The following is a 27153-nucleotide window of genomic DNA, read 5'->3' on the forward strand; positions in this document are numbered from 1 at the left end:
CTAACAGTTTCTCCAATTCCAAAAGGCTGTAAAAGCGAACAGCATGGATCCTGACCAGACTGCGCGGATGCGCAGGCTGGTCTGGATCCATGCTGGTCGCAAACCCACTATGTTGGTTTTCCCGTGGCGCGGCTCATTTGTATTATCCTAATCGTTTTGTATATATTTTCCTAATTTTACCAACTCAGATCCATTCCAAATTTTATGCAAAAATCCTCTGTGTGTCTAAAATCTATTGTGCTGCATTTTATGATTTTTGTACACAGTGTCAGCAGATTTAACAGAAAAACCAGCAGTGCATATGACTGTACTGTCAAGGTTGGATTTGACCATAATTATGAATTCCAGGAAGCAAACAGCGCGATCGAGCGAAATGAAGTAAATTGTGAAAAATTCTCTTCTAAACCTGATGTAAAAATATATAAAACAATAACTTCTAAACGTCTACGTTTAACTCGAAAGTATTTCATTCTTTGTATGTATGCTTCATTTGCATTAAGCATTAAATGTTTTGTTGTTGTTTTTTTTTCTTTTTTGAAGGAGACTGCACAATGATCAGTTGCGGCCAATTTTAATTTTACTTGTTACAGTAGCAGTAATCGCTCATTGTATTGAAAGTTTAAATTTGTCTGTAAAATAATATGTTAAATAACATACATATTGTTGCACTGTGGAGTAGCAGAAATGTTTATGTACAAATGTTGTTTGGTGCTATTGCATGATGGTGATATCTCTAGCAGTACTATTGAATACTGCTTATATAAAAAGCAGCGAGTATGTCAGCATTATTATTATTATCATCATAATCATTATTATTATTATTATCATCATCATCTGTTAATTACATTTTTTGTCACCCTAGAGGTCTTGACTGGCCGGCCGGCCGAATACCTGCATTACTTCACAAGGTAATTAGCATAGATCAAGAGCGCGACTTCATGTTATCATGGCCTCTTGTTAGCATTGGTATAACATAAAAAAAAATCTACGGAAGACAAAGAACGTAACCAAACAAAATAATAGTAGACTCGTTTTGATTGTGTTTGTTGATGAAATGTAATGAAGATAAAGTGTGCAATACCCCTCACGACCCCTGGCATCGGCTCGGATGGACTCTATGATCCCAGAGGACCAGAAAATATAATAGCAATTACAAACCATTATTTTTTCATCATAGAAATACGAAATTATTTTAGAGACCAGCTCCAATTAAATGTTGTATTGCATTTTCACATATATTTTTATTTCGCACAGCCAAAATACATTTCTACGCTTTTTGCATATATTCATGCATAATACAAATCTTTTTAGGTATCATGCTGTATTTCATGTTAAATAATATAAAGTATTGCTGACATTAAAGTAAATAGAAATGTATTTTCTTTAAATCAGAGTTTGCATATCAGGCTGTATATCTTCATAGTTTTTACGCAATATCGTGTTGTGTTTTTCCTTGAAGCATTTTTTTCAATGATTTTTGAAGGTGGAGGAAGACACAAGGTGCCCCTCTGGTCATTATAAGGATGTGTACTTAGGTAGAACCGCTAACTTTCAATAAACCAGTTGGGTTGCTTCCTCACATGAATAGTTCTATATATATGCCAGATCTGTAGGGTGCAAGTATTTCGAATTCAGCGACCTTGACCACATGCCAACGGATGTTCCCTCAATTTGTGTGGTATGTGGTTTTACGTGGTGTCTATATTGGTCTTACAACTTTTGATAAGAGAAATGTTAATGTAAGCTAATTTGGTATTCCTCTTTAATTACATGTTAGAAGTAAATGTGTCGTAAATGTTGCATTTTATTCTCATTTCACCTTATTGATTATTTTTGATTCCGTATCGATTTACTATAATTTATTGTAATCAGTAAAGAACTCTTACGAGTAAATGTTTAAATGTTGTATCTATTATATTTCTATAATACTTTGTCTACTAGTAGGTTTTATATAATTTTGATAATTTTAAACGAATTTTGACTCATCAAATAGATATTCTAAAGTTTAATGGTACATTGTATTCATTTTATAAACTAGGTGGATTATACGAGGCGAGTCTACTTTATCACCAGAAATCAGCCAGAGAGAGAGAGAGAGAGAGAGAGATTTATGCATTAAATTTTATGTTTTAAGTACTGCGAATAATTCCCTACACAAAACAAAATGAATGCATAAATGGCGGACAGGCATACAGTTGTACTCATCACTGCACAACTAAATGTCGTACGAGATTATTATAAATTACCAGATTGTATGTTTATGATGATTATCCCAAACAGTCACTTTGTAATATTCTTATATGTAAGGGTGTGCAGCAAATAAAACACTAAACATATACTTACATATTGAATTTAAAAAGTATGTATGTGTGTTGAAACTTTATCTGTATTTTAAAAAAAAAAATATTTTCCTCATTTTTCTATTATGTTACTCTTCGACTTAGGAAGGATATGTCAATTTTTAATTAATACTACAGTCTTAAAGCTGTAAACATGTTAGTCATAATGTCCGGGCCCTAAAATTGAAAATAAGTTTTTCGTTGATTGAATCATTTTTTCTATACGTCCACCTAATGCATTTTGACAGATTGCCATTTGCACTCATTAAATGTTATGAAACCAACTATTGCAAAGAACTGAATATAACGACTATTACGAAATCGACACGATCCATCCATAAAAAAAAGACAATATACATTGTAAAGATAACTTCTCATAATTGTTAAACGAACAAGATTTTAACAAACAATTTACCTGCCCAATACATGTTTTACTGTACTGTCCCATACCGTTAAGTATTACTGGATGCTTAAGATATTCCCATAAAGTAAGTCCCCCATCAAAAATGATATTTTATTTGTAAAGAAATAGAAATAAATAGTTTTTAAAACTGAAAATGAAAAAAAAATAACTTAGTAATGTGGAAAGCTGGTACTGAAACGTTGTTGCAAATGCATCAAAACGAAGCTATTCAACAGTTCTTTGGAAATGGTTAGTGTAAAAGGCAATGCCCGCGATGCAGTACTTTAGCGATATTCAAGGCATATATCAGTAAATTGGCTATTGTTTTGCAAAATAATAAGCATGTTCTGTGTGCTGCTCAATATTCATTTGAAACAGAAATGATCCTCCCGCTGTTATTTGGAGCATCTTTTAAAATTTCTGCAGTATTTAATTTATCCATTTTATAAAACTTTTTGTATCATGATGATGTATGAACTTACTTTTAAAATTGGCCGTAGAAATGTAACGGCGTGTTTACCATGGCAACAGCTGATGGAATCGGTTCTGTCCGAAAATTCAGATTATTTAAGTTGATTTTAAACAAAAACGATTGAATGTTGACACGCATTAGCTAACTACATCTATATCTATCCACAGACGAATTCCTAACCACAGATATATCATCATCAATATATACATACCACAGTGAGTAGCAAACAAAACAATGATTTGAGGCCTTTAACTTTTTGTTTTCTTGGATTTCAGTTTGTTTTTTAGAACAGCACATTGTGCTCAGGGAGAACAATTCCACACCTTGAACAGACATCTGAGGGCATGCAGTGCGATAACATTTCGTACTAATTAAGTATTAGTATGTCCTAAGTAGGAGAAACTTACTCCACTAGGATGCTTCATTAAATTTGCAATTTAACAATCGTATTGATAATAACATATTTTGTGAAGATGTAAGGCTACGAAGCGAAGAATATGAAAAATGTTAAATATTGAGTTTACATTACAATATTTGAAAAATATGCGAATATGTACTATGATGTACAAACCAACTACGATTCAGGTCGTTTGGTGACGTATACTACCTGGCGACAAGGTATGTTACCCATCAATGCGTTTGAATATGTACACGTACATAGTTTATACTGATACAATCTGACCAAAGTACTTGATCTTCTAAACGAAGATCTGAGAACGACCCATTCACATTCGTCTTCTGTATATTTTGGATTTCCAATATTGCTATTTTTATTTTATCCAATCAGACGACTTGTTCGAATGTCAAAGAGTAAGAAAAATGTGCAGTCATTCTAAGGCTCGAACCCGGGACCCCTCGCTTACAAAGCAAGTGGCCTACCGACTGAGCTAGCCGGCTATCTGATCCATTACGACATAAGAATTGTAAATATCAAAAGTCAAGGCTTACAGGTAGATTTGCAAGATGTTGTAAGTTTGGCTCTGATTGGCTAGCGAAAGGGTCGTCAGAACGAGGCTATGAATAGGTCGTTCTCAGATCCTATGCGTAGCGTAATAGGAGATGTACTTCAGTCAGATTGATACTGATATACGTTAAGGTTTGAGGCGTTTAATCAAATATGTTTACATAAAAATCTTAACTTATGATTTAGGAATTTAAAATAAGAGTTTAGTATGGAAGTATCAGGAAGAAAAGCTGATCAAGACAGGAGTGTAGCTAGTGGGAAAATATATCACTTTTGTGAACCATGCCAAGATGAGCAGGTAATGACACGAGCGAATGGTCTATGTCGAGAATGTAAAGAATATATGTGTAATACATGCTTCCAACATCATCTAAAAGCGAGGCAATGTAGAAACCACGTGTTTCTTGATGCAAGTGATCAGTCAGCATCGTCGCATGAAGGTGATGGAAAGGCCGTGAAATGTAAATTTCATAAGAACGAAACGATCAAATACTATTGTCGTAAGCATGACATTGTAGGGTGTGGTGACTGTATGGTACTTGGGCACGGCGCTTGTAAGCCAGAATTTGTGAAGGACTTAGTGAAAGATTTCCAAGAAAACGGAGTGTTCCGACGTTTCGTTGGAAAACTTGAAAATTTGACATCTGCAATCGCAGAGAGTGAAAAGAAAATTCAAGATGATATGAGAGAAAATAAAACAATGTATGAAATTGCACTGAAAGAAATAATTAAGTTTAGAGCAGACATTAATGAGTATTTGGATAAGGCTGAAACAGATGTTATAACTGAGGTAAATCGTTTTAAGTCTGAAAATGAAAACCTACTGGTCAAGCTGGAGAAGAACTGCAAGGAACTTTCTTGTAAAATAGGCAAAGTTAAACAGGTAATAAATGCAGAAAACTGCCGAGGTACTTCACTATTTATTCATTCAGTTGAGTGCAAGCCTGACGTGCTAGACATTGAACGTGCATTAGCCCAGCTGAAATTAAAAAATAATATTGAGAAAATCACGTTTGTACCTGACAAACAGTTGTTCAATATCGTCGCTTCTAAAACAAAGCTCGGAGAAATGGCCGTTCCAGCGTTTGCTGACGTAAAGCAACTGTCTCATGCGACGATTGATAAAACGCCCGATGAGAAAATTCAAAGAAAACAACTCAGCGAGACGAAAGAAGGTATTTTACTATATGCATGTGTTATACTTATTCAAAATATGAAATTTAAGTATCGGTAAGCTTTGTGTTTACTAGTAAAATGTGCTTTACGAATAGCATTTGTCAATGAGATTATCCGGTATTGATTTGAAATACATTAAAAGAATTATACTTTTACTGAAAATTGCACAATATGTTAAGGGTTTATTCTTGCATACCGAGCGGACTTATCCCGGCGCCAATGTTTGCAAAACTTGTTTTTCATCAAGGAATGCTGGGTGTTTCTCTTGCTGTGAATTACGACATAGAAAAACTACTGTGTTTATAAGAGCGTTTATTCGTATCCTACCATACTGTAAGAAAAAAAGGTTTAAAAGAAATTCATTCGTTAAATTTGATTTACACTTCTAGTTATGTTTCAACAGCAGTATGGAATCATTGCAATGTTATGTTGATTAGCAACATCAAATTTTGCTGCTGTTATTTAATCCAAACTGAATAGATCTGTCAACAGAATTATTTAGCATTAGTTTCGTCATCATATAATTTCAGTGTTGAGATCAAATGCTGGGGTAAACGGGACACACGCAATGCCAGTCAGTAAGGTAAGTTATACACTCGTGAAAGAAACATATAACTTACCATTCAAATATCTGCATTATTTTCGCCCAAAATGAGCCAATTTCACAAAACTAGCTGACTTCTTTCGTTAAATGTAATCTATATGGAGGAAAACCATATAAAAGAAAATACCTACGCGTTTATTATTTGTCATTTCTAACCTCATTTCAATACACTAAGTCAAAAGTTGTCCCCTACCCCCACCCCCACCCCCTTGAAAATGAATACTTTTTGTAAATAAGTGAAAATAGAAATATGTTTTTCAGCCCTGGTATATTATTGCAAATGCATTTAAACGAAGATATGTAACAGACCTTTTAAAATGTTGAGATGTTAAAAGCGTTGCACTGTCCAAAAGTGTGGCCCATAAAGTTGTGCAGTCTTTTTCTTGAATTCAATGTATATATATATAAAATGACAATTGCTTTGTAGAGTAATATATGTGCTATTCATTATTCATGTAAAACAGCTCGGTCCTCCTATGGTTTGGTATTGTTTGGACTTTTGTTTTCGAAATATGGACACAGCTGTTAACATATTAATCTCAGACCTTCAGCTTTTTGCCTCGAACTCTCTGCCATTAGTTATCCTGCTAATAGTTCACGTGTACATATAAGCATTTATTATTCATTTTGTATTTCAGAAAGATGGCGAAATTGTTTTCGAAACGTATTATCATCAGAGCGGGATAGAGTTTCAGTGTATTTACCAGAATGAAACTCGATACTACCTCGCTGACTCTTGGGTATAATACATAATTCATAAATCGAAATTAAGAATCAATTTAAGTACATTTGTAATAGACAAATACATGTCTTTGATAATTTTTTTACAAGAGCTATAATAGTTAACCATAATATGGTTAAGAAAATTAACCTATTATCTCCAGGCAAGTTCAGCAAGCCCAGAGACAGTATATAATTATGATATAAAACATTCAGTTACATTCCTATAACTATACATTGAATTTTACAGTGGGGCTAATACAGTAAATACCTTTTCATTTTAATGGAATATCCCATATTAAAGAAAAAGATGATAAATTTGGCGCCCTGAGTGGCTGCCTTTGCGCTGTGTAAAGCAGTAAAGCGCCTGTGAACGTGTTAATCATGAAAAGGGTTCTATATAAATCCGGTATAACAATAATGATAATAATATAGTTTTATCTTACCCCCATTCATTCTTCTTTCTAGTATTTACGTTTCTTATTAAAATAACACCAAGGGAAACTACTTGCAATACTGTTCTATCCCACAGGTTTGACTCTGAAAAAGACACCCCCGTGCCTACTCCCCACACCCACCCCCATGCAAAAGTGCCAAGGTGTTGAAAAGTGTTTGGACCCCCGACTTGATTTGCTTCCTTCTTAAGTTTTTTGTTGAGTTTAACGTCGCACTGACACAATTATAGGTCATATGACGACTTCCTTCTTAATTGACGGAAGGTCAGAATGAAAGATATACTGTACCAAACTTTTTGTTGGACAGCTCTATCAATCAGCGACTTATAAATCGATTGGAAACGTGATTTATATTGACCTCTCTTACGTTTCTGCTACCGAACAATAACAAACATTTACTGCTTGTTCTGTTCAATTCTTTTCATTTTCAGGAATGGCTGGAATTTCCTGAACATTGGTACATCGAAGGCGTGTTGATGACTAAATCTGTCCTCAAAGATGATAGTACTGTAAGTTTAATCAAATGATTTTTTTAGAAAAATACTGGATCCTGAATTTTATTAATGTTTTTAATCAACCTAAGTTATGGATAAATTATGTCTTAACATTTCAGTTTGTACTTAGACAAAAGAACACAACTTTCTCAATAAATAAAAGTTTACCGAGAATATATTTTAATAGACAGTTTTCTTTATTCAGATTCGGAGTGTGTAGATCTGCATCATTTCATCTGTCTGTCTTTTTGTTGTTAAATTGGCTTTTTCTGTACAATGTTACTACAAAATGATATTTACATTGGCTAATGTACTTCTAAGTATCTACTGGATTAAGCCATTGTAATGTCCCGAGGCAACTACGCTAGGTTCAAACCCACAGCGTTTCGTTTATGATAATTAAAATCTGTTTAAATTAAATATATTTTAAATAATGCATGTAGTCGTATGTCAAAGGAAATTAAGTCAAAATACTTGTGACAGAATGAATGGAAAAAAAACTAAAACATCAAAGGAAAATAAAGAAGACAGAAGTCCTAGAGTTGGAAAATAAATATGACACTTAGTAAGCACTTGGCATAAAATCTTTCATATACAGTCAAACCTGTCTATAAAGACCACCTTTTAGAGAGTCAAAATGTGGTCTTTTAAGGACAGGACAACCGTAAGCTGACAAAGCTTTCTGTCTTATTCCTAACTAATGTTCTGTAAAAATTTCATGTATTACTGAAATAAAATATGTTTAAACTAAAATGTGGTTTTTATTGGGAGTTGGTTTTCATTCACAGGGTAAAATATCCTGTAATTGTTAGAATGAGAAACAAAACATGTGGTCTTTAGAGTCAGGTGGTCTCTGCTCCGATGTAGTCTTTAACACAGGTTTGACTGTACTGTCAAAATTACAGAAAGCTTCAACTGAAGCGGACGTTTTAATGTGAAGTACACATATTTTTAGTTTGTTAGAAGGAAATTTTTCTGTAAGGCGAACTTGAATTTAAGGAAAATAAAATAAGGATTTGTTTTAATTTCCAGGAAAACAATTACAGGAAGAAATAAATACCAGACGGACCGAGATACAGGAAGAAACGTTCATTAAGAATTTATTTGCATGAGTGTGTCTCTTAAAAGATCCAAATGAATGTACTATTAAAGCTCAAATGGATGTGTTTATATCCAGATGGACATTTTTATAATAACTTTGTTAGGAAAGCACACATAACATTACTACACAACAATACTTTGTGACATAAATATTACCTTGAACAAAGCTTCTAATTACTCAAAAATTCAACAAAAATAACAAGTACGCCAAAAACTGCAAAAATGTATCCAACCAATTAGATATTTTTTTTTTATATTTGAGGCCCGTTAGAGGTAACCCCGTTTATTTTTACCTTCACAATTCATAATTAAACAATGACACAGAAACAGCAATTATATAAATCATTAGTTCTTTGTAACATGCATATGTAGCAAAGGTTAAATGTCGGTTGTGTTTTTTGTTAATTGTATGCACACACATATATACACACACAAATATAATCACATCCACACCATATATATCTCCCTAATATTATTGATCTAACCCTATTGAGAATACATATACTAAGTTATAGCTAAAACATTTAGTAAAGTACATACAAGGTGACATATGAATCCATTTTGGTAAATTCAAATTGCTATAAATGTCAAACTGACGAAACATCGCCAATTTATTAAAGAATGTGGCACTCGTTCCCTAGTACTATTAAAATAATCTTACAATTAGATTTTAAAAATGGATTTATAGCCTTGTTTGACGCCGAAAAGTCGAAAAGCGAGAAAGAAGACTACAAAGAAGGAAACCAAATAGTGCTTTGTAAGGGGGACAATTCTTGAGACCTTGTTAGTACTTTTTACAAGGGAGGCAAATCTTATAACTTGAAAACACTGTTGTTTTATAAGGGAGACAATTCATGAGACCTTGTTAATACTTTTTACAAGGGAAACAAAGCTTATAACTTGTCACAATAATAACTACTGCCTCACATATCTTAGTTTGGAAACAAAAAAAAAGGAAAAATAAAAAGATACAAGATCAGAAAGAGCATTCTACATTATGAAAATGGCAGTGCAGTGCTGGGAGATGGGGGGATTGACCTAAAATAAACCCTTAATCCTCATTGTCAAGCAGGATGGCATAATTACCCCATATTTCATTGAATTTATTCAGTCTGTTGTCTTTTTTAGCATTATACATTTCTGTCTTAAGTAAAAGTTTAACTTGGTGTTTAAACAACTCAATGTTTGGAATTACATTCTTCATTTTGCATTTATAAATTGTTAATTTTGCAGCCAAGATAATATTTGTAATTGCTTTACTAAATGTTACATTTCCCATTATAATATCTATGTTTGACCAGACCAAAGATTCAGCCGGACATTTGTCTGTTAGCCATTCTTTTACATTATTCCAGAAAGTTATGGTTTCATGACAATCTAAAAACAAATGTTTTATGGTTTCACTATGTGCATTACAAAAACTACATAGATCATTATTTTTAATTCCCATTTTTTGTAGCATATAATTTGTTCCAAGAATTCTATGGTTAATTCTGTATTGTAACCATTGAAGCACTGGGTCTTTAGTGACAGAAAAAGGTAGTTTGTATAATGGTCCCCAGTTAAGATTGACAACAGGGTTCAACTCGTCACACCATTTCCTCTTAGAACTTGGGAAATTATTAAAATTAGACATAAAGTCATAGATAGTTCTGCATCCCTTAATTTGACTGTTCATGATTTTAACTGTCAAAGGTTGTATGGGAATAGACTCTTTCACTGCAAAATGAGTAACATTTAAAGTATCAAGAAAACTTCTCATTGCTTCTATAGTACTTATGTATTCTAAAAAAAAAAAATGGTATTTATGTTGTAAATATTGTTAAAATCATTAAAAGAATAGAAGTTGCCATTCCTATCCAAAAAGTCATTGACCAAAACAATACCACTTCTTACATATCTAGGAAAACAGACACATGAACCTCCAACTTTAAACATAGTATTGTGCCATACTGGCAGATGACAAAAATCACCCCAGGACTTAGGATGCTTTGAATTTAATTTTAAAAAAACCCATAAGAACATCTTTCCAAAAATTATTCCTAACTGTATTCATGTTCATTTTACAAAAATTGCAACCAAATTTGGTCAAATTATTGATGAATGGGTATATATCTCTAACCATATTAAAGTATTTAGAATTATTTTTCATATATCTCCTGAGCCATGTGATCTTTAAGGAAGACATGAATATTTCAAGATTTATCATTCGCAATCCTCCATACTCATAGGAATTCATTATTGTATTGCGTTTTATTTTATCTGGACCTGAAGACCATAGAAATTTAAAGAAAATATTTTGAATTTTTTTAATAATGTCTATACTTGGATTAGGTAAACTCATAATAAGGTGATTTATCTTAGAAAGGGCTAATGTTTTAATTACAACAATTTTTCCTATTGGGCTAATTTTTCTCTTTGACCATTGATTAAACAGTTTTTTAATTTCCTCACTTTTTTGTAAAATAGTCTTCATCTATAATATCGTTCAAATCTAAAGTGAAGTTAACTCCAAGTAATTTAAATGACTCTGATTCCTACTGTAGTCCAAGACCTGGACAAATTCTTATATTACTGTTTCAAACATTTACTTTTTGCAAAAGCTAAAAAGTTAATTTTTTGTTTCACGTTCTTAATACCTCCACGCAGCAAGGTGCGTGCGTGCGTGTGCGCGTGCGTGCGTGTGTGTCTATTTAGGGACCATTTGTTTTTGCCGACTTCTAATGGCAGACTTTACCTATTTAAAACATTTTTTTCGCATTTCTGTGTTTCAAAACTCTATATTCATTTTTCAAGTTTAAAATATATTTATGCATAACACTTTTGTTCATCTGCAGTATCGTCATTGGATGGTACACTAGCATTTCAGGGCGAGAGGTCCACAATATTTCCATGAATTTTGCTGGTGTTATGGATCGGAAAGAAAGAAATTAATGTTATTCTAGGACAGTCATCGATTGTTTAAAGATTTATGGACCATTGTGAAAAGATGCGAGTTTTCCCTGATTTGACAACAGCTAATCATATCAATCCTCAAAAGTGGTCAGAGTGCATCATTTGAAGTCGTTATTTAAAAAAATCCGGGGGAGGCCCCTGTACTCTGAACAGTGGGAGGCGATACCACATTTCATACTCTCTCGCGCATGTGCGTATATTCTTTTAAAGCCTGGGTTCGCCCTTGCTTTTAAATCATATTGCACCGTAAGATGACAGCTTTTGAGTAGCACTGTTACTGGGGGATATTGACGTTTCAGTAGATATAATATGTCAGCTGATTATACTGGGAATTATCTCTGTCTATTAATAACTACGAGTAGAGGTAACTTACTGATACTTGTCACGTCTCTAGCCAAAATGTATGCGCTTCTTTGTAACACACGCATTATAACACACGAAACAAATTCTACATATTTTGTGTAATTCATATTTATGTTAATTATCTCAAAGAAACAAAGAATTTTAAAACCTTTTAAAAACTTAATCTTATTAATCATTTTTCGAAAATTAAACAAGTGAGCTCATGACAATGTGAAACTAAGGGTATATTGTTTATAAATTGCAGTGAAAATGGTGTTCTTCAGTGCTACTAAATTGCCCCAGAATGCAGGAAAAGAAGCTTGTTCAACCAAAACTTATTAACAACCCTGTACTTGTAATTGGCTAACATCCACATAAACCACATCATATTATTGAGTATTTGAAGACACATGTTTGTCATAGAAAGGGTTCGGTCAGACCCCGCCCCCTCCCACCCCCTCACCAACCCCTGAGAAAATTAGCTGGATCCGTGCATGTATTTACATCTCCATGCAAATAATATCTACCATATGTACTACAGTCAGTCTATAAAAAGAATATGACGTATCGTATTTTATTTATAGTATACAGCGAACACATCTGCGTATTACACGTAACACGTTTAATAGTGTTTTAGCGTCTTTACAGGAGGCAGGTTTGCATAAAAATCTTAGCTCTTAATTAAACAAAACAAAATGGAAGTCACTGGTAGGAGAGCTGATAAAGACGGACTTGAAGCTGAAGGGAAGAAAAGTGATAAACTGTGTGAATCATGCAAAGATGATGATATCACTACACATGCAGATGGATTATGTCGGGAGTGTAAGGAATTTATGTGCAAAACATGCTTTCAGCATCATCTGAGAGCGAGGCAATGTAGGAAGCATGTGATGGTTGATGCTGACCCTACCTTGTTACTGTTGAGAAAAGTGTAAACAACATTTGGATGAAACAATAAAATACTACTGTCGAAAGCATGACATTGTAGGGTGTGGTGATTGTATGATACGCGAGCATGGTGTTTGTAAGCCTGAATTTATTGAGGACTTATCAAAAGATTTCCAAGTGAACAAAGAATTCCAAACCCTAGTTAGAAAGGTGGAGAAAATGACCTCTGCAAACAAAGAAATCGGCAAGGCAATTGAAGATAATAGGTAAGAACTCGGGATAATGTGTGAAACGGCACTGCACGAAATAAGCCAATTTAGAACAGACATTAATACGTTTTTGGACAAGGCTGAAGCTGATGTTATAAGTGAGGTGAATCGCGTAAAGTCTGACAATGAAAATTTATTGAACAAGTTAGAGAAAGAATGCCAGCAACTTTCTTTGAATATTGACAAAGTGAAACAAAAGATAGACGCAGAATTCTACCAAGGAAACTCGTTGTTTATTCACACAGTAGAGAGTAAGCCTGAAATTCTCAACATTGAACACGGATGCCCGATCACAATCAGAAAACCGTATGATAAGCATTAAATTTATACCTGACAAGCAGCTTCTCAATAGCGTCGCTTCTGATAAAAGACTTGGGCATGTAGATGTTACAGCTAGTGTTGGCACAAAGCAAATGTCTGAGGATAAGACTGGAAACAAGGTCTATCGGACAAGTAGAACTGTACAAGCTTACGAAAAGAAAAACAGTAATACACTATAATTTGACTTGATTTAGTTGGGTTTAACGTCGCTCCGACACAATTCAGGTCATATGGCGACTTCCCAGCTTTGGCGGTGGAGGAAGACCCCAGGTGCCCCTCCGTGCATTATTTCATCACAAGCGGGCACCTGGGTAGAACCACCGACCTTCCGTAAGCCAGCTGGATAGCTTCCTCACATGAAGAATCCAACGCCCCGAGTGAGGCTCGAACCCAAATCGATGAGGGGCAAATGATTTGAAGTCAGCGACCTTAACCACTCGGCCACGGAGGCCCCCGTAATACACTATAACTATTATTTTCAACTAAATCAAAAATGAAGTCAAAATAACATTTTAGGTTATACTTAATATCTGGATTGAAAGAATGACATTTATAAACAAATAGTCATTAATATGGAAATATGTTATGAAATACTTGAGACGATCTAAGTTATCCCTGAATATATTGTTTTACGTATTGTTATATTTGACTAATTTATTTACTTGTCTAAATTCTTTTATAACTTATCAGTAACAGTTTTAACATGTTTAATTCTTTATTTGTGCCTTCTAACTTTCTAATATGGGTACATAAAATTAATAGCAGAAGGAGAAATAACTATATAGCTGTATTGCATTCATATCTATCATTGTCGTCGTTATCATATGGTCGGGTACGGACTGATATTTAACCTTTACCCTGCTAAAGTCCAAAAATGGACTGGTCTATCATTCAATTTGGACAGTACCACTTATTATTCAAAGGGGTGTACACTGAAAATTTACTGCCTGAATAGCGAACAGTGCAGACCATGATCAATCCGTGCAGGCTGATCTTGGTCTACACTGGTCGCAAAGGCAGAATCACTTACCGGTTAAACATAATTGATCATTTTATTTCAGAACGGATGTCAGGTGCCGTGTTTGTCGGGGCGCGTGTACGTCCCAGGTCATACTGGACAAATGGTAGAAAGGTAAATTATTAGAAAGCTTTCGATTACATACGTGTCATCGCATAGCAAATCCCTTAAAAGTACGAGGTTTTTGCTATTCTGATTCTGTTATATTACCATGAGCTAAAGGTTATAACTTCGTTTAGTTACTTTATGTATTTTACATTATTCTCCTAAATAAATATGGTGTATAGTGACAACTTGGGGGAAACTATAAGAAATTCACTTCAGTAAAACTTGATGTATCAAACAATCTGTAGCAAAACTGATTTCGGTGTTTCATCATACTTAATTTATTAAGTTATTAACCATTTACACTTCTTCTCTTGTGACATTGCTCCTTATTACAATCTTTTGTCCACGACTGATAACCTTTCCTTACCGCTTTAATTTAAGATAAATGAGCTTTCTTTATAAACAGTTTTAGTGATAAGAATCTAATAAAGTATTTCAAGAAGTGTCCCAAGTTCAGGCATGGCCGGGCACCTGAGCAGAGCCACCGAACATCCGTAAACTAGCTGGAAGGCTTCATCACATAACGAATTCTGTGTCCTAAGAGAGGTTTCGAACCAACATTGGTGAGGGGCAAGTAATTCCAAACCAAATGGCTTGAACCACTAGGTCACGGATGCCCCAGTAACTTCTTTTGTTTCAGTAGGATACTAAAATTATTCTCATCACCAACATTATTTTATTGACATCATCATCATCACAATCGTTAGAAAGTCTCAGTGCAAGTCAATATACAAATCATTTACTTTTCCAGTTCCACCATTTCCAGCCAGGTACTGTGACCAATGCAGATAGCAATGGAATCATCACGGTGAGATGGGATATTTCTGGGAAGCAAGCGTTTGGTTACAGACTAGGAAAATTTAATTCAAAATCCGGTTTTGATGATTTAGAACTTATTTAACAATTTATTCAGTATTTTCTCAATTAAACATATACTGTTACAGAAACTGCTTTTAAGAAGTGTAATTAATGAATCATAATAGTCAAACAAAGGAAATGATCTTGATGATAGGGTGACAGTGTTAAGATTCAACTAAAAGCTTGTTCAATGCCTGGTCTAAAGACGTCAATTTCTCCCAACCAAGAAATAAGTAGTCTTTAACAAATGGTGAAAGTGATATGATTGAACTTTAAACATTTCAAGTAACTTGTTTGATGATTTGCATGAAAAGAATAATTAGATTAAAACCATGATACACGATCAAATTTACTAAATATGTTTTGGTCGGTCTGATGTTGTTTTGCAAACAATGTTAAGGTTAAGAAGTAGGCATTGAGAAACAAAAATCAAACAACACCAAATCATAGATTTTAAGAACAGGAATTTACTGTCACTCTTTGTTATATATGGTATTTACAAACATAGATCAACTTTTTTGGAATAGTTTAAGTACAAATGGCATTCATTTTCAAAGGGAGACAACTTTTTCCGATTATTTTAAGTAATCGTCGAGAAAAAGTTGTGTCCCTTTGAAAATGAATGCCATTTGTAAAGAAATAAAGGCAAACAATTGCTGAAAATTGTGTTCCACCTTGTTATGTAAAATTTTACCACTCGCGCGCTATTGCAAATGCATCAAAACGAACATATGTAACAGTCCTTTGAAAGTGGTGGGTTTTTAAATTCGTTTGACTGTCCGGAAGTGGGGCCCCTATAGGCAGTCATTTTCTGGAATTCAATGTTTATATCAGTATACTGACACTTTTTTCGTAAAGTAATATACATGTTTTACATGCTTCAATTTTCATGTCAAATAACTCTTTCTGTCTATGATTTGTTGTTGTTTGATTTTTGTTTCTCAATGCCTACTTCTTAACCTGAAGCATATTAAGAAAAAAGATGAACTGCAGTTAGCAGTAGCTTCTTATAGCAAAATATGTATTGTTGGATGTGAACCTGACATATTTATTCTTGAAGGATTGTCTAACTATCAACATAAATCATCATCAGCAAATATTGGAAAGTGTTAAGATGAGACTTGTTTGATGTTACACGTGCTTCGTAAATTTCATAACATGTAGAGCACCATATGTGTTTTCCGCGCCAGTTTAATTAACACATTGAAGCCCTGGAAACTCAAGAAGTCATAACTCTGTTTACTCTGACTGGCCAGAGTAGCCAGAGCAGCCAGAGTAGCCAGAGTTCAGCCAGAGTTTAGCCAGAGTAGCCAGAGTTCAGCCAGAGTTCAGCTAGAGTAGCCAGAGTTCAGCCAGAGTAGCCAGAGTTCAGCCAGAGTAGCCAGAGTTCAGCCAGAGAAGTCATAACTCTGTTTACTCTGACTGGCCAGAGTAGCCAGAGCTCAGCCAGAGAAGTCATACCTCTGGTTACTCTGGCTGGCCAGAGTAGCCAGAGTTCAGCCAGGGTAGCCAGAACTCTGGTTACTTTGGCTGGCCAGAGTAGCCAGAGTTTCCAGGATTTTAACATGTTTTTGCTACTCTGGTCAGCCAGAGTAGCCAGAGTAACCAGGTCCCATGTTCACAAAAGTTTTTCAGTCTTAGCTGAATTTGATTATGAAATCTAATAATTGAGCCGTGCCATGAGAAAACAAACATAGTGGCTTTGCTTTTAAAGCGTACTGGACTTGGAGAAACTGTTAGCGAACAGCACCGATCCTGACCAGATGCGCAGGCTGGTCTGGATTCATTCTGGTCTCAAACCCACTATGTTGGTTTTTTCATGGCGCGACTCATATGTCATTTCTATCTAAATAGCATGTTTAAAACTGAATTTCAAGCTAATAACTATTTTCAAGTGGCTATTTAGAGTAGCCAGAGTAGCCAGAACTCTGGTCACTATGGCTGGCCAGAGTAGCCAGAGTTCTGCCAGAGTTTAGCTAGATCAGTCAGAACTCTGGTTACTCTGGATAGCCAGAGTAGCCAGAGTTCAGCCAGAGTAGCCAGAATTCTGGTTACTCTTGCTGGCAAGAATAGCCAGAGTAGCCAGAAATCTGGTTACTCTGGCTGGCCAGAGTAGCCGAGTAACCAGGATGTCAATTGCTCTGGCTATTTTGGCTAGCAAGATCAGCCAGAATTTCTGAGATGTCCATTGGTTCTAGCTACCTTGGCTAGCCAGAATAGCCAGAGAAAGTACTGTAATACCTATTGCGAAATGACCCTTTTGGTACTCTCAGGTTTGAATTTTTAGTGTTTTATATGTATCAAGTGTATCATCGTACCATCGTGCATCGCGGTTTAGTATTAAATAAAAAGTCACAATTGTCCAAACGGAACGCCGTACATAACAGTGTGAAAATGGTGAAAGTCAATTTACATTACTGAACAAAATTGATAGGTAAGACTTAGTCAGATTAAATGATATTTAATAGTTACCATAATGATTATATATTGAATGACCCTCATACACTATACTTGAATGTTTTAGCTCGTGTTACTGTGTGACAAGGTGGGGTTTTGTGATCAACTTTTGTCTTGTCTATCAGATTGAGTCAGGCTCTTTGACTGAACTCAGTACTTACTCCATTTTATATTGTAAAACCTTAAAAATCTTCTCAAGTATCACAAGACCCAGAGCTTAGATATTTTGCAAGAAGCATTGGCAAGTACATCTCTTTCCAAATTGTTCAAATCATGGACTCCGGGGTCATATTGGATCTGCCTTGGGGTTTTAAGTTTCACATAGAGTAATATATTAAATCCTATAAAAATATTCTTATTTTCCTTTAGGCCCAGACTATATATATTTTGTATGTAGCATGGCCTAGTGAATGCCTCTCTTAAAATTGAGCAAATCATGTCCCCCTGATGTCAAAATTGCCCCCGCTTGTGCTAATGAGCTTGCAAAGTCTTACAGGAAAATCTTTGAAAATCTTCTCAAAAGAATTGCAATGACAAGAGTTAAGATATTTTACATGTTCAAATCAATACCCCAGAGTCAAAATGGTTCCTACTTAAGTTTTATATAGAAAAAAACATGATATACTGGTTGGGAACCATTTTCCGGACACATTTTCATATTTCGGCTCCATTAATTCTTAAAAAAAATATTTGACATAAATGAAGTCCACACTGCACAAACTTCAGCCCCTTCTGCATCCGATGTTGTAATCAGCATCGCGTTGTGACGTAAAATATGGGTTCCGTGGGGCCTCAAATGGGGTCACTAAAATGAGGTATTTTTCCCGTCAGGTAAACCAATTTCCGGACAAATATTTTGACGGTGTTTTGTTGTTAATTTCATATCAAAATAAGTAATTAAACTATTTCTACACACTTTTTAATCATTCATCTCTTCAAAATTGCACTTGAAACATAACCCGACGTTCAATAGCAGCTACGAAAGCAAACCGAGGTTGACTATAAAAAAACTCGAATTTCGTCTAACACGAATCCTTGATAATTCCAATAAAAATAGAATAAAATTAGTGCAAAAATCGACAGCCCTGCATTTTGCCTAACATTTAGCATGAAATTAAAAGTAGAACAAGTTATCAGCAGACAATCATTATGTAGTTTGATTATTTCTTCCACACTTGATATCTCAGCATGTGTGAACTACCGCGCATGCGCAATGCTATCTTCATGCCCCGTTAAGACAGAAAGTTGTTTCGTAAACGCAGGTGAGTTATCATCAAAAACCCAAACATTATACAGCCTTATAAAATAATGGTTTGTTGTAGACATGAAGAACAAACATCTAAATGTTCTAGATAAAACAATAACATGAATAACAACGAAATAAAGCGGATATGGCATGTGTCCGGAAACTGGTCCTGTCCGGAAAATGTTCCCTAACCAGTACCTACAAAGCAAAAATCTTTTTCAGAGCCACAAGGTTAGGAGCTGAAATATTTTGCATGTAAAATTGCAAAATTTATAATGGAGTTCTTTCAAACTTGATGGAATCACCATCCCCAGGGTAATATTAGTCTCTTTCTGTGGATTATCAATATACTTATAATCTTATACAATATAAGTTTAAAATTTCCAGAATGCCCAGAATTTAGAGTTAACAATTACAAATTGTGAATTTTTACTATGACTGTCGTAACCCACAAGGTCCAGGTAAGCGATTCAGGACCTTATTCGGGACCATATGGGTCCTCTTGTTTATATTGATATCGTAAACAATTGCAGTGAATTCCATATAACTTTGAGTGTAAAAATAAAGAATATTTATTTGAAGGCTTCTGTTTTTTTTATTTATTTAACTTCAGTGTTTGCCTTGAATTTGTACAAAATAAATTAACTTGAAGACATAATATAAAGAAATTAGAGAATAAATTTTTCATACTTGTTAACAGCAACCAGTTCCTGAAATTTGCATTTTAAAGTTGTGGAAGTTGAAGAAATGTTGACATGTGAACACATACACTTAAAGCGGCATAATAACGGTATTTCATCTAAACCCTTGGGAAGAGGTAGGTACCTGTGACATGCCAATAAAAACGCAAATAGCCATTCAAAAATTGATTGTGGTCACCTTATGCCATCAGACAATCAACATTCCATGTTGTATTAACTCGGTATTACTTGTGTACGTGCATGAAACGATATTGACTGTGTTTGGATTAAACAGTTATAGGACAGCTAACTGATAAGTAAGACAATTCTTTGAAGTCCGTTTGATGAATAACTTGATACATAAAACACCAAAAAATCAACCTTGAGAGAACCAAAATAGTCAATAATCTTCTCACACCTTTCCAATATAAATTTCCGTTCCAAACATAGCTGTGAGGCTCAACTATTATCCTTTACACAAGAAACTTTTGACAATCTCCAATCTGGAAACAAACATGTCTCATTGTAATGGATTTCTCGAAAGCTTTCAACAAGATCGATCATCAACTCCTTCTCTATAAAATCTTGAAACTTTGTGTCTACAGAATCTCTCTATCCTGGATTCAATCTTTCCTTAGTAACCGTTCTCAATCTGTAGAAGTTGAAGGCTCCCACTCTTTACCAGTTCTATCAGGGGGTTCCTCAAGGTTCAGTGTTGGGTCCTAGTCTCTTCCTTTGTTTTATCAATGACCTTCCTGACTCTGTTAAAGGTAGAATACGCTTATTTGCTGATGACACTATCATATACCTCAACATAGACTCGATAATAGACTCTTACAAAGTTCAAGATGATTTGACAAAATTAGAAGAATGGGAACGTAATTGGTCTATGGAATTCAATCCTGATAAATGCGAAGTAATAAGAATCACAAAAAAAGATAAAAAATATCATCTTTCCATATAAATTACTTAATCAAGAACTAAATACTACAGGAAATGCTAAATATATTGGGATTACTATTAGTGATGTCTTAACTTGGACACACATATTGAAATTACATCTTCAAAAGCTAGTAACACTCTCAGATTTATAAAACAATATGTACCATGTAATAATAATAATGCTAAAGAAACTGCCTAACACCATACGTTCGCCCACAATTAGAATACTGTAACACCATATTGCATCCATTGCAGGAAAAACTTAGTATATGAGATTATTATCATTATTATATTATTATCATCATCATCATCATCATTATTATTATTATTATTATTATTAATCCAGATTTGTTGAGCGCCCATTTAATATAAAATATACGTTCAAGGGCGCTTAACAATTAAACATGTGACATATCGCAGATATGTAAGAAAATCACAAAAACATGGCATATGCAATATTAAAACTAAAACTGAATGATTTGATTAATGGTTATTTGTACAACATTATTCGGGATGCATGTATTCTTCTATGTTCTAGTGTCTGCCATTTAAGTTTCAAGCATTGATGTTACGCTGCTTTGGTATGAGTAGCCAGAACATGTTAAAATCCTAATAAAGTCTTGTTACTCTGGCTGAACTCTGCCTACTCTGGCTGAACTCTGCCTACTCTGGCCAGCCAGAGTAACCAGAGTTCTGGCTACTATGGCTACTATAAATAGCCAATTGAAAATAGTTATTAACTTGAAATTCAGTTTTTAACATGCTATTTAGAAAGAAATAACATATTAAGTTTCAAGATCGACTTCAGCTAAGACTGAAAATGTTTTGCGAACACGGGACCTGGTTTCTCTGGCTACTCTGGCTGAACATGTTAAAACCCTAGAAACTCTGGCTACTCTGGCCAGCCAGAGTAACCATAGCTACTTTAATTAACCACTTGAAAATAGTTATTAACTTGAAATTCAGTTTTATATATGCATATGCTATTTACATAGAAATGACAAATTAAGTTTCATAATCAAACTCAGCTAAGACTGAAAATATTTTGCGAACACGGGACCTGGTTACTCTGGCTACTCTGGCTTCTCTGGCTTACCAGAGTAGCCAGAACATGTTAAAATCCTAGAAACTCTGGCTACTCTGGCTGAACTCTGGCTACTCTGTTAGAAACAGCCAGAGTAACCAGAGCAAATGATATCCTGGTGACTCGGGCTACTGTGGCTACTTTGGCTGACCAGACTAGCCAGAACATGTTAAAAATCTAGAAACTCTGCCTACTCTGGTTGAATTCTGGCTACTCTGACCAGCCAGAGTAACCAGAGTTCTGGATACTGGATGAACTCTGGCTACTTTTGCTGAACTCTGGCTACGCTGGCCAGCCAGAGTAGCCAGAGTTCTGGCTACTCTGGCTGAACTCTGGCTACTCTGGCCAGCCAGAGTAACCAGAGTTATGACTTCTCTGGCTGAACTCTGGCTACTCTAGCCAGGCAGAGTAACCAGAGTTATGACTTCTCTGGATGAACTCTGGCTACTCTGGCTGAACTCTGGCTACTCTGGCTAAACTCTGGCTGAACTCTGGCTACTCTGGCTGCTCTGGCTAATTTCACGAACATTCTTCACATGCACTAAATTGATACAATTAAGTTTCACATTTCTGCATTTTGCTAATACTTTCAGTACTTCGTCATGCTTAGAATATCGTCTCATATCTTTAAGTGTTTCTTGTTTTGAAAATGACTGACTTGTCAAAAGTTTTGTTTTATTTGGAATGTGATTTTAGTTTTATAACCTATTTTTTGATAGGTGAACAAATTAAGTCGTTTTTGAGTGAGGGTATGGAGGAGTATTTGTACTTGTTGCAGAACTCGCCTTCAGTGTGATAATTGTGTTCATTTGAATTAATCTCTTCATAGAAACAGGTTTGGCAAGATATTGTTCATTTTATAGTTGCTAGGAGTTTCGCTTGAGACCAATCCCATCTGATACTGATACACAGTGTCTGCATGATACTTGAATATATAAATGATTTATAATGTGATTATATAATTATACATCATATTACCATTAATCAAACACATGCTTCTCTTAATATTAAAATAACTTTAAGACATTAATTTTAAAAAAGGTAAATGACAATCCCTTTAATCATACCTTGTTTCTCATGAATAAAACTACTTCTTTGTAGTCAGAGATGTTCTAACGCTAACCGTCCGCCATAGCGCCACCACTACTGCATAGCACCATCACTGATGCGAAAGCACCGCCACTTTTAAAAATGCTTGTGTATTTCTTTTACGGGAGAGTTTATTAATACTAATGCATGTCTGTGAGAGTATCATACATATGTAGACCATTTACATGAGCGATAATGTTCATATAGTGTGTATATACATCGAAATTTAGTTGAAATGCATACAGATGTCAAAATTTACAAACGTTAGAATCAGGAGAAAATCTCTTGACAACACAATTTACATAATATCTTAACGACATTTCAGTTAACCTATAGCAAAAATGTTCTTACGCCGAACTACATTCGCCGATTTTTTTGAAATACAATTAACAAGATACAAATTTTTATTTATAGTCGGGTTTCAAACATAACAACATTAGCTATGAATAGCTATTAGCTGATTTAGCAACAAATAACAGTCACATTACAATACAAACAATTTAAGCACATAAAAAGGACATGAATTATCAAGCATAAAAGCACATTATACATAATACAACTGCAGGACTTCAAATTATACAAGGTAAAAGCTGAGAGATTTGTGCTAATCTTGACGACAGTCTAAAAATAAAATAAGATCTTATCAGTAAAATTCTGAAAATTTAATATAAACACAAAAGTGCACCAGCTGAAAAATGTCTTCAAAAATCATATATCACCTTGAGACCTGATTAGCACCTATCTCTCAGGTAATATATTAACTTTATCATGAGCAAATTAAACAGAAACATGCAAACTAAGTATAAAACAAAAGCAGTTACCGGTTGCAAAATACATAAGCATATAATTGTCATTTAGCTTAACTATAAGCTAGCAGAGCAAATCAATAAAATGGCATGCTTGAAGTATGCAATTGGAAAGCTATGTATTGAAGTAAACAGGATACAAAATAAAACAAACAACATGCAGTACATAAGAAGCTTGACATAAATACAGTAGCAACAGTTATGCATTGTTGACACAGCGGCAACTCTGTCCGTTCCAAGCACTGATCAAGCTCCGGGACTGATTGATTTAGGTTTGACTCGTCTCTAAAATGTTGAGGAAAGGAGTTCCAGAGCTTGGCAGCGCAAGAACGGAAGGAATTGCTACCATATCTTGTTGTCCTTACCTGTGGCACTTCTGCATTGTTTGAATACCTAAAAGAATAAGGTTTGTCAATAATGTATGAAGGTAAGCTGGAGTCTGTTTATCAATTATTTTAAAAGTTTCAATAGCAATTGTCCTTAGACACCTAACTTTCAAAGATGGAAGCCGAGATTGATTTAGAAGAGTTGCATAATCTGAACTATAGTCATTATAAATGAAACTTAAAGCCCTTTCTTGTATTTTTTTTCTATATTTTAGTATTAGTTTCTCTGCAGAAATGCCAAGCCAATAGACAGAAATTAAAATTTGACATGATAAATGAGTAGTAAACGTTAAGTTACTTATTTACTAGATTACGCCCAGTGCGTTTAAATACATTCAATTGCCTAGATGCTTTTTTTTTGCAAATACTCGAAACATGAGAATGAAAATTAAGTTTAAAATCTATAGTTACTCCTAACAGTTTTACTTCCACATCACATGAGATCGTGTTATCTTCTAGATCGAAGGAGATATTACATTTCTTTGCCTGATTACCATTTGCAATAGCTGGGATTTGTCTGGGTTTGCCTGCATTTTATTCTTATTATAATTAAATAAGTTATATCAACGAAAATGTAACGTAAAATCACCACCTTTTAGTGGTGGCGCTAGGGTTTAGTAGTCGTGTCTTACATATGTTCGTTTTGATGCATTTGCAATAATGTACAAGTGTTGAAATGCCGCATAGTTAGATGGAACGCAGTTCTCGGCAATTTTTTATTTTTATTTCTTCCCAAATACTTACAAATGACATTTATTTTCAACGGGGAACAACTTTTTTCAGAAGATTTCAATTATCCGTCGTACGGGACAGTACGGCAGAACATGTAATGGTCAGGTAAAATTTTGGTAAAGGTTTTGTACGTTTTTCAAATATTTCTGTGTTTTGATGATACAATCTTAAACCTTAAAGCCGGGTTTCTATCTATTTCTGTACATATGAATTGACAAAATTCTAACCTTTTATATCAAAAACTTATTTATATCTATAAGCTAAATTACAAAAGTATATTGATATCTATCAATATTAATTAATATTATTATATTATAAAATATGAAATATATTAGTCTTGAAATTTTGCAATAAATGAAGCAAAACTCGTCTGAAGATAATCTGTTTCCTGACATAAAATTACACCAGTAGCTTTAAATGTGGTTAATACCTCTTTCCATTTTTCTGTGATAAGTTTAATTTTATTAATCAGGATAAAGTACTGGAGGTTCATACTTATAAATACATATAAGCACGTTTGATATATGTGTATATGTGCATTTTTGCAAAAGTTCTTGCTACCTTTTAGACCAAAATTTATTTAATTTTACAAAAAAAAAAAAATAATAAAAAAAATAAAATAAAATAAAAAATAACATTAACAATTATGAAGTAGTATTCTAATGAAGAACACAATATTCAATGACTAAGCATTAACCAAAAATAAGCACGAATTTATCAGTCACACTTTAAAACTGAAACATGTTCATGTAAAAGAGTATTGGAAACGAAATCATCATTGTTATAATTGTTTGCAATATCGCTTACAACCATTTTCAAGACAATGCACGAGCTAATGATGCATCATTAATTTATCATATGTAAAACCTCACAAACATTTCACGATGACAAGCTGAAACTTACGAACGTTGAGAGACATTATCCATTCTGAAGTTTTTCAGCCATTTTCTTTGATTTCAAATCAAACGGTTCAGAAAATTATAATACATAGAGCAGGTGACAGAGATATTTCGATAACAATTATACAAAATAAAACATACTTAAACGCACCTGCACATTAATGTACCGTATAATACATTAGAATGCTTCAGTCTGTGACTCAAAAGTTAGCAGTGACATATCCATTTTTGTAACTTAAAAAATAATTTATAGCAAATAAAGTGTTTTAACACTATTTATGAACTATGAGCGGTTAAAAGTCGGAAGTAATAATTTCTTTTTTTTTTTGTATGAAGTACTTCCGTCCGAGGGTATAAACAGTGTTAAAACGCGGTTTTGCTATAAATTATTTCGATTCTAATATGCCCGTATTCTAAAACAGTAGATAAAATATAGTAGCGCTCTTTCTTGGTCGCAACAAAAACTTTGACACTACTGCACATTAACGTGATGTCATTCTAGCGTACGAGTGTTCTAACAGAGAAAGCATATTAGAATGTTTCATATTTCATTATTACACAGATGTGCGGTGACGTCAAAGTTTTTGTTGCGACAAAGAAAGAGCGCTATTTTATCTACTGTTTTAGATTAAGGACATATTAGAATCGAAATAATTTATAGCAAAGCCGTGTTTTAACACTATTTGTACACTCGGGCGGTAATACGTCGTACAAATAATTTCATTCGGGCTGCGCCCTGGTGATATTATTACGCCCGACGTATAACCGCCCAACATGCATAAATAAGTGATAAAACACTCTTTTGCTATAAATTATTTCTTAATTAAGGTTTTGATAATGCACAATGTACAAAAGCTGTCGCGAACTGCGAGTCTGTTTTGCATATATAATTACAGTTGCGACGTTATCTTGGTGCCGTCGGAGCCTTGGTTCATCTTTTGGGTGTCCGCCGGAACCACGGCGTCGTCGGAACCTAGTTCATGATTTCCAGGTCACGTGTTTCACAGATTTAGAATGTTTTTGTAAGAGTATAAAAGGCTGTTGTTCAGGTATTAAAAGAATCACTGTTAAAATTAGAGAAGTTAGGAAGATAACAACTAGAAAAATAAATGTAAATTATTCGTCACTTAAATAAATTATGTGAAACTGGATGGATTTTATTGTTTGTGTTTTAGATGAGAATAAAAGAAATCCAATGTGGCGTTTAATGAGATGACATACAGTCCGAAACTAAAGAAAGAAAAAATTTCGCCACATTGTTTGGTCCCGCGAACCGGATACGAGAACTTAAAGTAAATTGGAATACTGAAGCTTATCAGTAGTGCTTGAAATATCAGCAATAAAA

The 27153-nt window shown here is 34.3% G+C and overlaps 1 protein-coding gene across 4 annotated transcripts; it reads left to right on the top strand.

Moving 5' to 3' along the window:
* Positions 1-4198: 4198 nt before the first annotated feature.
* On the top strand, positions 4199-15921 carry LOC123531828 (E3 ubiquitin-protein ligase TRIM33-like). Of its 4 annotated transcripts, none has more exons than XR_008366032.1 (7): positions 4199-5353; positions 5885-5937; positions 6597-6698; positions 7565-7642; positions 8660-13668; positions 14565-14635; positions 15381-15921. XR_008366032.1 is itself a non-coding variant. In XM_053517411.1 (6 exons), the coding sequence occupies exons 1-6, from the start codon at positions 4387-4389 to the stop codon at positions 15406-15408; spliced, it is 1299 nt and encodes a 432-aa protein (XP_053373386.1). In that variant the 5' UTR covers positions 4199-4386; the 3' UTR covers positions 15409-15855. The 4 variants fall into 4 exon arrangements, 2 of the variants coding, with proteins under 2 accessions (XP_053373386.1, XP_045169029.2); XR_008366033.1 differs by having other exon boundaries at positions 8660-13179; positions 15381-15430; XM_053517411.1 differs by lacking the exon at positions 8660-13668 and having other exon boundaries at positions 15381-15855.
* The last annotated feature ends 11232 nt before the right edge of the window (positions 15922-27153 follow it).

Source organism: Mercenaria mercenaria, chromosome 11 (assembly GCF_021730395.1).
Source record: "Mercenaria mercenaria strain notata chromosome 11, MADL_Memer_1, whole genome shotgun sequence".
In the NCBI taxonomy this organism is placed as follows: Eukaryota; Metazoa; Mollusca; class Bivalvia; order Venerida; family Veneridae; genus Mercenaria; species Mercenaria mercenaria.

Excerpts from the sequence above, each read along its gene's own strand:
- LOC123531828 (XM_053517411.1), top strand. The coding sequence starts at position 4,387 with ATGGAAGTATCAGGAAGAAAAGCTGATCAAGACAGGAGTGTAGCTAGT. Across the intron at positions 5,354-5,884 it reads ACTCAGCGAGACGAAAGAAG|TGTTGAGATCAAATGCTGGG; the intron begins GTATTTTACTAT and ends ATATAATTTCAG. Across the intron at positions 14,636-15,380 it reads ACTGGACAAATGGTAGAAAG|TTCCACCATTTCCAGCCAGG; the intron begins GTAAATTATTAG and ends TTACTTTTCCAG.